The sequence below is a fragment of the Apodemus sylvaticus genome, chromosome 14 (assembly GCF_947179515.1).
Source record: "Apodemus sylvaticus chromosome 14, mApoSyl1.1, whole genome shotgun sequence".
In the NCBI taxonomy this organism is placed as follows: domain Eukaryota; kingdom Metazoa; phylum Chordata; class Mammalia; order Rodentia; family Muridae; genus Apodemus; species Apodemus sylvaticus.
Window position 1 is genome coordinate 78,929,988 of NC_067485.1, and position 12,004 is coordinate 78,941,991.

At 39.5% G+C, this 12,004-nt stretch overlaps 1 protein-coding gene across 4 annotated transcripts in view; it reads right to left on the reverse strand.

Annotated features, from left to right (window-relative positions):
- The window catches only part of Upf2 (UPF2 regulator of nonsense mediated mRNA decay), a 103,739-nt gene that overhangs the window by 68,914 nt on the left and 22,821 nt on the right, over window positions 1-12,004 (reverse strand). For all 4 annotated transcript variants that reach the window (XM_052157737.1, XM_052157738.1, XM_052157740.1 and 1 more), the window contains 3 exons: window positions 10,715-10,909; window positions 7,617-7,766; window positions 4,437-4,540 (listed from right to left, as the gene is read on the reverse strand). In XM_052157737.1, the coding sequence (XP_052013697.1) occupies window positions 4,437-4,540; window positions 7,617-7,766; window positions 10,715-10,909 (449 nt within the window). The remainder of the gene's footprint in view (window positions 1-4,436; window positions 4,541-7,616; window positions 7,767-10,714; window positions 10,910-12,004) is intronic.

Genomic DNA, 12,004 nt, shown 5'->3' on the forward strand with positions numbered 1-12,004 from the left:
TACATCTAAAACAAGTAAGTGCTAGGATAAGGAATCTGTGCTACAATCCAGTGGCAGAATGCTTGCTTAGCATGTGAGGCCCTGGGTCACATCAGGAATCCTTAGCCTAAGTAAAGAAAGCTACTAGTTCTAATAAGGACAGCCAAAACACAGATTTAGGAACAAAAATGTCACTAGTATTTCATCAAAGTCTTAGATCTAATAAAATCGTAACAAGAAAAACAAGAAAAGATTTACACTTCTTTTCCTGGAAAAGAGAAACATTAGTTGGCTGGTGCAATTGTTCCTGCATATCCACAAGGAGACTGGTTCCAGAAATCTCCCATAATATGCAAATTAACAGGTGCTCAAATTGTTTATGTAAAATAGCATAGTTTTTTCATGTAACTTAGTCATATCTTCCCATATATTTTAAGTCATCTCTAGATTCCTGACAATAACACAATAGTTTATAATTTATGCATGCTTTATAAATAGGTATAAATAATAATGATAGTCTAAACAAGAAGTATATATATGTTCAGGACAGTTTCTTTCCAAAAATTATTTACTATTACTGGGCTGGCATCGCATGCTGCCTGCCTCTGCCTCCTGAGGCACGGTGATTAAAGGTCTAGATAAAACTGTTCTTACTTACCATACTATCAAAGGCTAGCCGACATACACAGAAGGCTGTGTTAACGTGTTCTACACGGGGGCAGGCAAGATGTGCCAGAAGGGTAAGGCACTTTGTAGTAAGCTTGACAACCTGAGTTAATTCCCTTGACTTAATGCACACTGGGACAACCAACTCCCTCAGAGTTATCCTCGGAACTCCCTCCAACAGTGCTCTAGTGTGTCCCTCCACACAACTAATAAATGTAACAAAAATTTTTATAATGTTCCACATACCTGAAGCTAAATACAAAATATCAATATAGTACACACAGGGTTTAGGTAAAATGAATAAAAACACTTGTGTAGAAAAACTACCAGAACAAATATATTTGAGAATATTTTTTAAAAAACAAGCATCTGGGCATGGTGGCACACACCTGTGCACTCAAGACACAGAGCAGAGTAAATTCCACGCCAGTCAGTGTCTGCCATGTAAGGATAAGGTTGCTCATACGTGTCTGCTGCCTGACAACACATTAAGCAGCTTTTTAAAAACTTGTTTCAAATGCTCGAGTAAATAAAATAAAGCTCAATAACCATGTTTTACTTTGAACAAAGATAAACTTTTCTGATCATCAAATTCATGGGTGAAAATGAGTGGCATTACTTATAGAACTCACGTAAGAGAGTACTTTGGGATAAACTTTACATATATGTTTATATAATTATAAAATTTATATATATAATTATAAGCTATGAGAAAAACTAAAGCATCAAAGTGGATTGCTTCTGAGTGAATATAAACAAAAGTAAATCACCTCCTGTGAAGGAGACAACGTATGAACCAAGGACACTTATGATGCATTTGACTGGACAATGAGTAACCCACGTCTAGTGACTGCATATTTTTCCACCAGCAGATTTCAGGACAGTAACACAATAATAATAACTAGAGAACACAAATATGTGTAATTACTTAAAGATTACAGAAGTCACAGAGATGGCTCAGCAATTAAGTGCATTAGCTGCTCTTTCAGAAGACCCAGGTTCAATTCCCATAAGGAGACTTACAAGTATCTGTTAGAGAGTTCTGGGCATTTGACACCCTCTTCGGGCCTCTGTGGACACCAGGGTGTGCACATGGTGCACAGATATACATGTGGACAAAACACCATACACATAAAATAAAAGTAAATATTTTTTAAAGAAAGACAAATTTAAAGCAAAAGATTAGAATGGTTGGCACAATTGAGCAAACTTATTTTTTTCATTATAACATGTAGTGGTCAGTGGATCTGAGGGTAAAGGCACTTGCCACCTAGCCTCACCACCAACGCCCAGAATCCTCACTACAAGAGAAAAGCATCTTGTTTATCCCTAAACAAGATGTGAAACAGAGGTGTTCATTCACACATACACAGTAAGTAAATGTCTAAAACAAAACAAGTGAGTTTGAGGCCAGCCAAATGACAAAGTGAGTTGCAGACAGCCAGGGCTCCACAGGAACCCTGTCTTCCAGGGGGAAAGAAGAGAAGGGGAGGGGGAGGAGATGGGGAGGGGAGAGGAGGGGAGGAGAGGGAAGAGAACCCCAGGTACCCATGTTCCATTCCCAGGGCCCATTTTGCACCATTAACAACTGCCTGTAACTCCTCATGCAGGGACTCTGACTCCCTCTTCTGGTTTCCATGGACACCAACACAGTCACATATAATCACACACACACACACACACACACACACACACACACACACAGCATTTCTGATTGAGATAAGAACTATTCAATCAGGGAGGTGGCTCCACGGTAGAGTACTTGCCTAGCATGTACAAAGCTCTGAGCTCAAACCCTAAGACCAGGAAAATAAATTATTCTGTGATCACAATTCCCTTTTTTTGCTTTTGAGCGAGGGTTTTACTAGATTATAACACACATAGCACCAGACCATCTTTACTCGCAGTCCCACCTCCATCTTGAGTGATGGAGCTGCTGCAGCACATGGGGAAGCTATTACATCACTCAGCACTGCTTGGCCATTTACATGATTCTCAGCAATGTACACAGGTAACAACAGTTTATAGCTACGCATAACTTATAAATATATACATGATATTCTTACATTACACCATTTAACATCATAGAAGTCTTCCATGAAATCATACCACTGATAAAAGTTCTTCAAAAAAGAACTAGGGAACTGTCAAGTTTTAGAAACACTACTTAGATCACTGGCAATAAATATTTTTAGCTGTTTTACTTGAAGTAACAAATGTAATTTCTGAACTTCCAAAAGCTTTCTGCTAAGTAAGTGGATATACTAATAGAATGGCAGTCTACGATGAAAGCAACTTGTGAGCCTGCAAGTGTGTCAAACCAGTAATTTCCTTGAGACAATTTTGAGACAGAGTGCTTTACATAAATCCCAACTCTGTCAGATTAAAAGGATATATACACATTGACCGATTCTCTTAGATATCACATGATACACCTCGGAAGAAGCCTCAAATGAGGCATGGCCTCCATTAGACTGGCCTATGGCACAACGGTGAGGCATCCTCTTGATCCCACCATCATCCTTAGGCAGGTGGGCATGAGCTCAGGAGCCAGACAATAATGGCTTCTGCTTCAAGTTCCTGCAGTATTTCAGTACCTGCCTTAACTTCCCTCAAGGATGACTAATAGCTTTCAGGATGAAGAAGAATTTTTTCCTCCCAAGTAACTTCTGGTCAGTGTTAATCACAGCAACAGAGAAGCAAATTAGAATAATACATGTCCACATACAATGGGCTGCAAATTCCAGACAACACAGCCTACACAGCAAGTTCCATGGTAGGCTGGGTTAAATAAATACCAAGACCCTATCTTACAAAGCAAAATAAAAATCTAATGATAAAAAAAGAAATTCGGGGGCTGGAGAGATGGCTCAGCAGTTAAGGGCACTGGCTGCTCTTCCGAAGGTCCTGAGTTCAAATCCCAGCAACCACATGGTGGCTCACAACCATCCGTAATGAGATCTCACGCCCTCTTCTGGTGTGTCTGAAGATAGCTACAGTGTACTTACATATAATAAATAAACAAACCTTAAAAAAATACATATATGAATGTATAAGTTGAAATACAATAAAATCACTTATTATTTCAGAATTTACAGGGATATTACATGAAAGTTAACATTTTTTTAAATTATAATTCATAGACAGAAAGCATAAAATGGTGCTAATGCTCTCATTCATGTACAATGCTAGCAACATTCCTCACTACCATCTTTGCAAACACCAAAACAGTAAAGAGCAGGCACTTTGAATATTATAAAGAGAGAGGCTGCCTTAGGTGCCACTGGACATCTACATATTGCTCATCTAAAAGAAACTCTCATCTAAACCACATGAAGGCCACTGAATAAAGACCAACCAAACAAAGAATGTACAAATAGCTCTAATTTATTTGTATTTACTCTGGATTCTCACAAAAGACTCCTTCTGAAAAAAAGGTTCACTGTATGGTTTGCAACAGTCTGGAAAAAAAACCCTGATACTCAATACTTTAAGACTTGTCAAGGTCCATGTGCTTCTGTAAAATATATAAGGATAAGAATACCTTGTCAAAGAGCTCTAGGCAGCTCAGGGATTCCAAGAGCAGAAGCAATCCTCCTCTAGGAAGAAGCCCCCTAACTTTCTGTATGCATACATATATATTTAATAGTAACAACTAAAGAGAAGGCCAGGAACTTGAGAGCATAAGAGATGACAACATAAGAGGAGTTGGAGAAAGGGAGGAAAATTATGTAATTTTAATAAAAAAAATCAAATTTAACAAAAAATTAACTAAAAAGAAAAAAGAATACCTTGTCGATGAGGTCTCGGTTGACACAGTTGGGCAACTGCTGGAGGAAAGCATCTACTATGAGTTTGAGATGAGATCCAGTGCTGGCTTCTTCGTCTTCTTGTTCTAATATGAAATCAGTTAGGGGATAGGTTAAACAAAAAAAATAAAGACTGTAAGAACAAGCATCCAACTATGAAGTGAGCTGTGGAATGAACCACCTAGAGGATATGTGTGTGGTATATGCACATGGAGGCCAGAGCGGGTGGAGGGGAGTCAGTGTCCAGTTTCTTCCTGAACCTGGAACTCATGTCTTTTGGCTAGGCTGACAGCAGCTAGTGCCAATGATCCTTCTATCTCTGATGAAGACAATGTTCACCTTGTTATATAAGTCCTGGGATCAAAACTCTGGTCCTTACAGTTCTGCAGCAAATGCTCTTTACCACTGAGCCACATCTCCAGGCCAGAAAATATATATATAAGGACATTGGAAGAAGGAAGATTTACTCACTCTTCCTTGCCTGCTTGCCTCGTGGGACTGAGCAACTGCTAGATCCTTGGACTTCCATCCACAGCTGATGCTGCCCATTTTTGGGGAGTTGGACTATAGACTGTAAGCCATCGACAAATTCCCTAACTATATAGAGACTGCCCATATATTCTGTGACTCTAGAGAACCCAAACTAACTCAGATATTTCTAAAAGCCTGGGATATTGGGGACATGCCTAATATCGTAATACCAAATCATTATAATATTTCAGATACTAGCTATAAGCAACTTTTTTTTTTTTTGAGACAGGGTTTCCCTGTGTAGCCCTGGCTGTCCTTGAACTCAGAAATCTACCTGCCTCTGCCTCCCAAGTGCTGGGATTAAAGGCGTGCAAAAACAACTTTTACCCTTAAACATCTACACAGAATAAATAAAAAGTAAAGAAAATCTACTCGTAAAATATATACAGAAAATCTAGTGTTTTTATCTGCCTGACATTTATATCCTCATGTTCTGCAATTAAGAGCACTACCTAAATGTTGGGTTTGGTAATAATAATTTAAAAAAAAAAAAAAGAGCGCTACCAACTCTTTCCTTTAAAGAAGAACTAAGCCTCCCCATTCTGTCTAATTTTGAGGGTGGTCACTACCAAAGCACAGCACACTATCATCTGTTGGACCAATTATATAAGCAGAACATAGAACTGAAGTCCTTCCTTCTATGACATTTATACACAGGCAGTGAAAGAAACTGTTCTTTTAATATCATTAACTGGAATGATTTAGGTCTAGAGGATTCACTAGCCATGTCCAATCCTTTCCTTACTGATACAGAGAAATTTTTCTATATAAAAAAATGAAGTAAACAGAGAAAATAAATACTAATAGAAGTATCCTTCTAATTAAAACTCCTAACGAGGAATGGAGAGATGGCTCAGCAGTTAGCACTCGCTGCTCTTCCAGAGGGCAGGACTCAGTTTCCAGAAGCACACTAAACAGCCCACAACTACCTGGAACTCCAGCCCTAGAGAACCCAACACCATCTTCTGGCCCCTGTAGGCACCTGCACATATGCATAGCATGCATCCACATGGATATATGCATGTACAAATAAATAAATTCTTTAAAAGAAAAAAAAATCCTAACAAACTCAATAGTTACAGAGTTGTAACCTCATTGGTATAGCACTTGCCTGGCCTTGAATTTGATTCCCTCATACTGCAAAAATAAGATCTTAAAAATAAACTAAAAAGAAAATATTTAGAATCAATAAATGTATTTCTTATTACTATATAGAAAATAACTCAGTTTAAAAGACAGATAATATTAACACTGACAATTTAATTCTAGTCATTTCTAACTCAACAATTTTAAAGTAGCTGTCAAACACATTTATGGCAAGTGACATAACAATGATAGTAAGAGGTTTAAAATATTCAAGGCTGGGGAGACAACTCAATGTAGGTTAAGTCCTTGTGATTCAAGCATGAGGGCCTGAGTTTAACTCCTCAGAAACCTATGTGAGGCCCGGCACTGACTGTAGCACACATCTGTCATCTCACTGTTCCTACGGGACAAGACAGGAGAATCTCCACAATCACAGGCCAGGCAGCCTGGCCTAGGAGGCAAAGAACAAAAAAGGCTCGGTCACAATGAAGGTGAACAGCAGGCACTGAGAGTCCCAGCTGTCACCTGAGTTCCATATACATGCCAACACACACACACACACACACACACACACACAAAAATTTCAGGATAATGTAAGCAATTTGTTGAGAAAATATTAAAATTATTCAAACAGTTAACATATTTATAATTAAAATATTTGTAATACATATGAGTGATGGAATTAAGAATTCTGGAATTTTGGTTTCTTTTAAAAAACACAGAAATATTATGTGTTTTTGTTTTAAACCCAGGTGTGGGGATATGGGGATGCTTTGGACTGCCCATAGTAGCTGACTATGATTTGCCTCATGCCAGCAAAAGCATGGTTTAGTCAGCTGCAGATAGTTTCTGCAACTGTGCGACATTTGAAATTCTGGGAACTTCAGAGGGGATAAAATGCTAGAGCCCAGTAGGCAGGTTGGTGGCTATTGGTCATTTAGGGGATTTGGTTTCTGTTTGTTAGTAGTCATGCTCAAAAAGGAAAGAAATTAGATTTAGGGATCTCTCAGTCTCCCCCCACACCTTCCCTCTCCTCCTTTCTCTCCAATCCAGTGAGAGGGAGTGAAAATAGGGGAGGGAGGGGGATTAAGGGATGGGAAAAAGGAACCCACAAAGTAGCCAAGTCCAGCTACAATTAGTAAAGCTAAAAGTCACATAATACTAAGTAACATCCTATTCTAAATCAAATTCTACATAGTGACTGAATAAGGACAACAGAAAAATAGATATTTAAGATTCCCCATTGGGACTGGAGAGATGGCTCAGTTGTTAGGAACACTTGTCACTCTTGCAGAGGACCAGGGTTTGACTCCCACATCCACATGGCTTAGAACCATCACTAACTCCAACTCCAGGGAATCTGACACCCTCTTCTGAGGAACACAAGTGATTCACACACACATATATAATATATACAAGTGAAACACTCATACACATAAAATAGAAACATTAAGAAAACAGGGAATTAAAAAGATCCATATTTTAAGGCAAGAGGTTTGTATAAAAAAAAAATTACAAATAAAAGCTGACAGGACAGCCCTTTACCTTGCTCATCCAGGAGTTTCTTTGTAAGGTCTTCGGCTTCATCTCCGCCTTCTAACTCCAATGTATCATCATTAATTTCTAAATTCTCCAACTCAAGTTCCAAATCATCAGGACTTGATGCCTCCTTATTATCCTTTGGTTCTTTTACCTCTGTTTAAAAACAAAATAAGAAAAGTATAATGGCAGAATATTTGCCTAGCATACGGGGACCTTGGGTTCAAAGTAGCAAAAATAATCAGAATACGTAAAAACAAAAAAATATTTTTTAATTCAAGATCAGTTCAAAATCCTGCTACAGGGCTGGGAAGACAGCTCAGCAGCTGGGGGCGCTGCCTGGCCTTCCGGAGGCCCTAAGCTTGCTCCCCAGCTCCCACACTGTGGTTCTCAACTATCCGTAACACAGTCCCAGGCGATCTGACATTGCTTCTGGCCTCCAAGAGCATTAGTTGTTCAGACATACATTTAGGCGAAACACTGACAGATTTTAAAAAAGCAACACTTTGCAAATCCTCCTACAGAAACATTAAAGATTCAAAAAAATCTATATAACTTCTCTAATTTTTTTAATCCTGATACAAAAAGTAAAATTAGAGAAAGATTGTTAAGTCTATATAACTTGGATTATATATATACATACACACACACACACACACACACACACACACATACACTTACATACATACATACCTAGGTATATATATCTGGAAAATCTGAATGAAAATTTTAAAAATTTTGAGACTTTTATAAAACAAATTGAGCTTTTTGAGAACCAACTTCTAGAGTTCTACATATGTTCACTGGAGAGAGGAGAGAAGAAAAATGAAAGAAGGTAACAAGGGAGGGGTGGAAGCAGGCGTGTTGAGAATTAGTTCTAATGCTTTGTCTTAATTCAGCTCTCAGAATCACATGGGAAATGTACATTCAAACACTAAAGGAAGCCTGTCCTCAGTCAGCTCTGATTGGGAAATAAAGCTGCCAATGTCCAATGACTGGGCAGGGTGAAAGAGGCGGGGCTCTTAGATTGCATGGGCAAGGAACCAAGGGAGAAGAGGAGACTGGCCATGACTCGAAAGCAGAGGGATTAGACATTAGAGCTGCAAGAAAGAAAGCCCCCAGCCATGTAAGCATTTGGGACAGTAGCTCTAGGGGCCACTCCCCTGATTTGGTCTGGGGTAGCAGAGATGAAATGTTAACTTAACAAGTTGACTCAGAAAAGTTGGAAGGGAATAAGGAGGATTAGAAATGCCCAGCAGCTAATAGCTGGCACGTGTGTGTGTGTGTGTGCGTGTGCGTGCGCGTGCGCGTGTGTGTCATTCATGAATCCTGAGAGCTCTTGGGTGGTGCAATGTGGGTACAACCTGCCAGAACCCAAAGCTGTTTAACTAATTCACCCCTATACAGGCTAGCTTACATGTTATCAGGTCTATGCTAAAGGAATAAAGTTCATTATAGTGGTCTCACATAAGGAAGCTCTAAGTTCATTCTTATTTTCTCTACCTACTCAGCCTTACTTTATGTGTATGAATGTGTTGCCTGAACATATGTCTATGCACACTTGTGTGCCTAGAATTTACAGATACCCGAAAAGGGCATGATCCCATGAAACTGGAATTTCAAATGGTTATGTGCTGGGAAAACAGTTCTAGAAAAACAGTCAGTGCTCTTAACCACTGAGGTATGTCTCTAGTTCCCTTTCTTTTATTTTTATATTCAGTATGATCTTTCCTGGATTATGCAGGCAGTAACACTGAAATATGATTTGATATAAAAACCAATTGAGTAGTAATATACTAAATAAATAAGAAAAGACTAAATGCAAAAGAGACCAATCGGGAAACTAGTTAGAGGACACAAATGTACTTAACCAAAAATCCAAATACATTGACAATTACACTAAGCTACTTAATGCTGGGAAACAAGAAACACCTTAAAATGTCTCCTGTATTTAAGAAATGTTTAATTTACAGGAAAATAAGATTGTCATTGGGCACTGCAGTGCTCCCTTTAACCCTAGCATTCCAGAGGCAGATGCAAGCAGTTTTCTTCAAGTTTAATAAGGTCAGCCAGATATACAGAGAGTTCAAAGAAAGCCAAGAATACAAAGTAAGACCCTGTCCAAAACAAACAAAAAATCTAATAACAAAACAAGAATGACAACAGAAAAGGAAAAAAAAAAAAGGACTATCAATAAGTAATGAGGCTGTAGACCACTAAGCAGTTAAGGGCACCTGCCATTCTTACAGAGGCCACAGGTTCGGTTCCCAGAACCCACATGGCAGCTCAGCAGGAAGCAGTCAAACGAGGTCTATGTCCCCTTTCCCCTCTAACCTTCAGTCTCTCCTACCTACTGTAGGGAGGTTGGAACGGATTGGGGTAGAATATGGGTTGCAAGAGAGAAGTAGCCCAAAATGTACGCTAACAGCTGGGTGTGTAGGAGCATGTGTAGAAGAATAAGTTCTAATCCCCTGCATCCATGTAGAAAGCACAGATATGGCCACTGAAACCTGTAGCCCCATCACTACGGGAGTGTGGAGGAGACACAAAATGATGACAGGGAGCAAAGACAGGAGGTCGTACAAACTGCCAGCTCAGCTCCAGCCTCAGTGGGAGACCCTCAAGAGAATAACATGGAATGTAAGGAGGACAGGAAAAGTCCTCCTCTGACTTTCATATGTGGGGTGGGCCTGTACAGCTACATATGCGTGCACACCAACCACCACGGCAACCACCGCCCTTTAACACTCTCATCCTCACTATTATTTCAGTCATTTAATCTAATGCTCATCACACCAGTTGTTTTAAACACATACCATTCTGAAGCTCATTCCTACCCCACGATTGTCAGCTGTTTCCTTGAGAATTTATCTTTGGAAGGTAAGATGGCCTAGCTGGTAAAGCATTTGCCCTGCAAGCCTGACAACCAAATTTGATCCCTGTAACCCAAATAAAGGTAGAAAAAGAAAACTGACTGTCAAATTGGCCTCTGACTTGCATGCACTACCATCACCCCTGGCACACAATAAATGTACACACAATAAATGTGCACATAATAAATAAACAAACAAACAAACAAATCGTCCTTTTGAAAAATGATTTACCTTTGGAATCATCTTTGTTAGAATCTTTGTTCTGAGTCTTTTCATTGTCTTTAAACAAGATGGCTGGAACAAATGCTTTCAAATCGATGAGGTTTTCATAAAAATTCCGAGCATCTTCGTCTTCCCAAATGCCACCTTCTAAGTCATATTCTCCAGGTTTGCCAGGTGTAAATATGTCAATTCCAGGTCCATGCTCTACAATCAACCATGAGCAGAGGACACGTCAGAAAGGGAATGGAAGCACAGCACTACATTTTCCATTTTCACATCTTGTGGCTATTAAATCTCCGTATTTCAAGTGACTAGATTTTCCTCAATCAACAAGCACTTAACACTATGAGACTATCTTGTTTTAGTCTGTTTTGTTTTGTTTTGTTTTGAGACAAGATTTCTCTATGTAGCCCTGACTTTCCTGGAACTGATTCTGTAGACCAAGTTAGTCTTGAACTTAAGAGATCCACCTGCCTCTGTGTCCTGAGTGCTAAATTAAAGGTTAGAGTCACCATGATTGGACTATTTTTTTAAAGATATATTTTACTAATTCTTATTTATTTGTGTGTGTGTGTGCGCGCCTGCATGAGTTTATTGGATTCTCTGGAACTGGAGTTAGAGATGCCTAATGTGGCTAACTAGACCAAACTTGGATCCTTTGGAAGAGTAGTGGTACTCTTAACTGCTACACCATCTCTCCACCCAGTAATCATATTTTTAATTATTATAATTATTACGTGTGTGTGTGTGTGTGTGTGTGTGTATGCGTGTGCACGCTACAAACTTTTGTGTTGGAGGTCAGGTGACAATTTTTCACGATTCAGTTCTCTCCTCCACACTCCAAGTGGGTGTGGGGATCAAATTCCAGTCCGAGGCTTGTGAGACAAGTCCTTTTACCCACTGCACATGCCCATCATTTATGATTTTAGTTTGCAGAGAAGTACAATAAGAATAAAGCCTGTGGATGGGCTCATGGTTAAGGAGTAGGAATTGTATTAATTTGCTAATTTATTTATTTTTATATTCTGAGCAGATTACTCTGTGGTTATATGTCAGGGGAGAGCGAGGAGGCGAGGTGAGAATAAGTACTGGCATAGGTCTCCATTCTCTAAGAGCTGATCCTGGGAGGGCTGAGCTTATGGGCGGCATGCTGACCTCGCATGTCACAGGCCTTGCGATCTCTCCTCAGTACCTCTCAACCCCAGGGGAAAAGAAAGGGCTGCTGGGTGGGTCTAGTCCTCAGAGCACATGGAGAGGTGCAAAGGGAAAACCAACTCCACAGAGCTGTCTCTGAGCTCC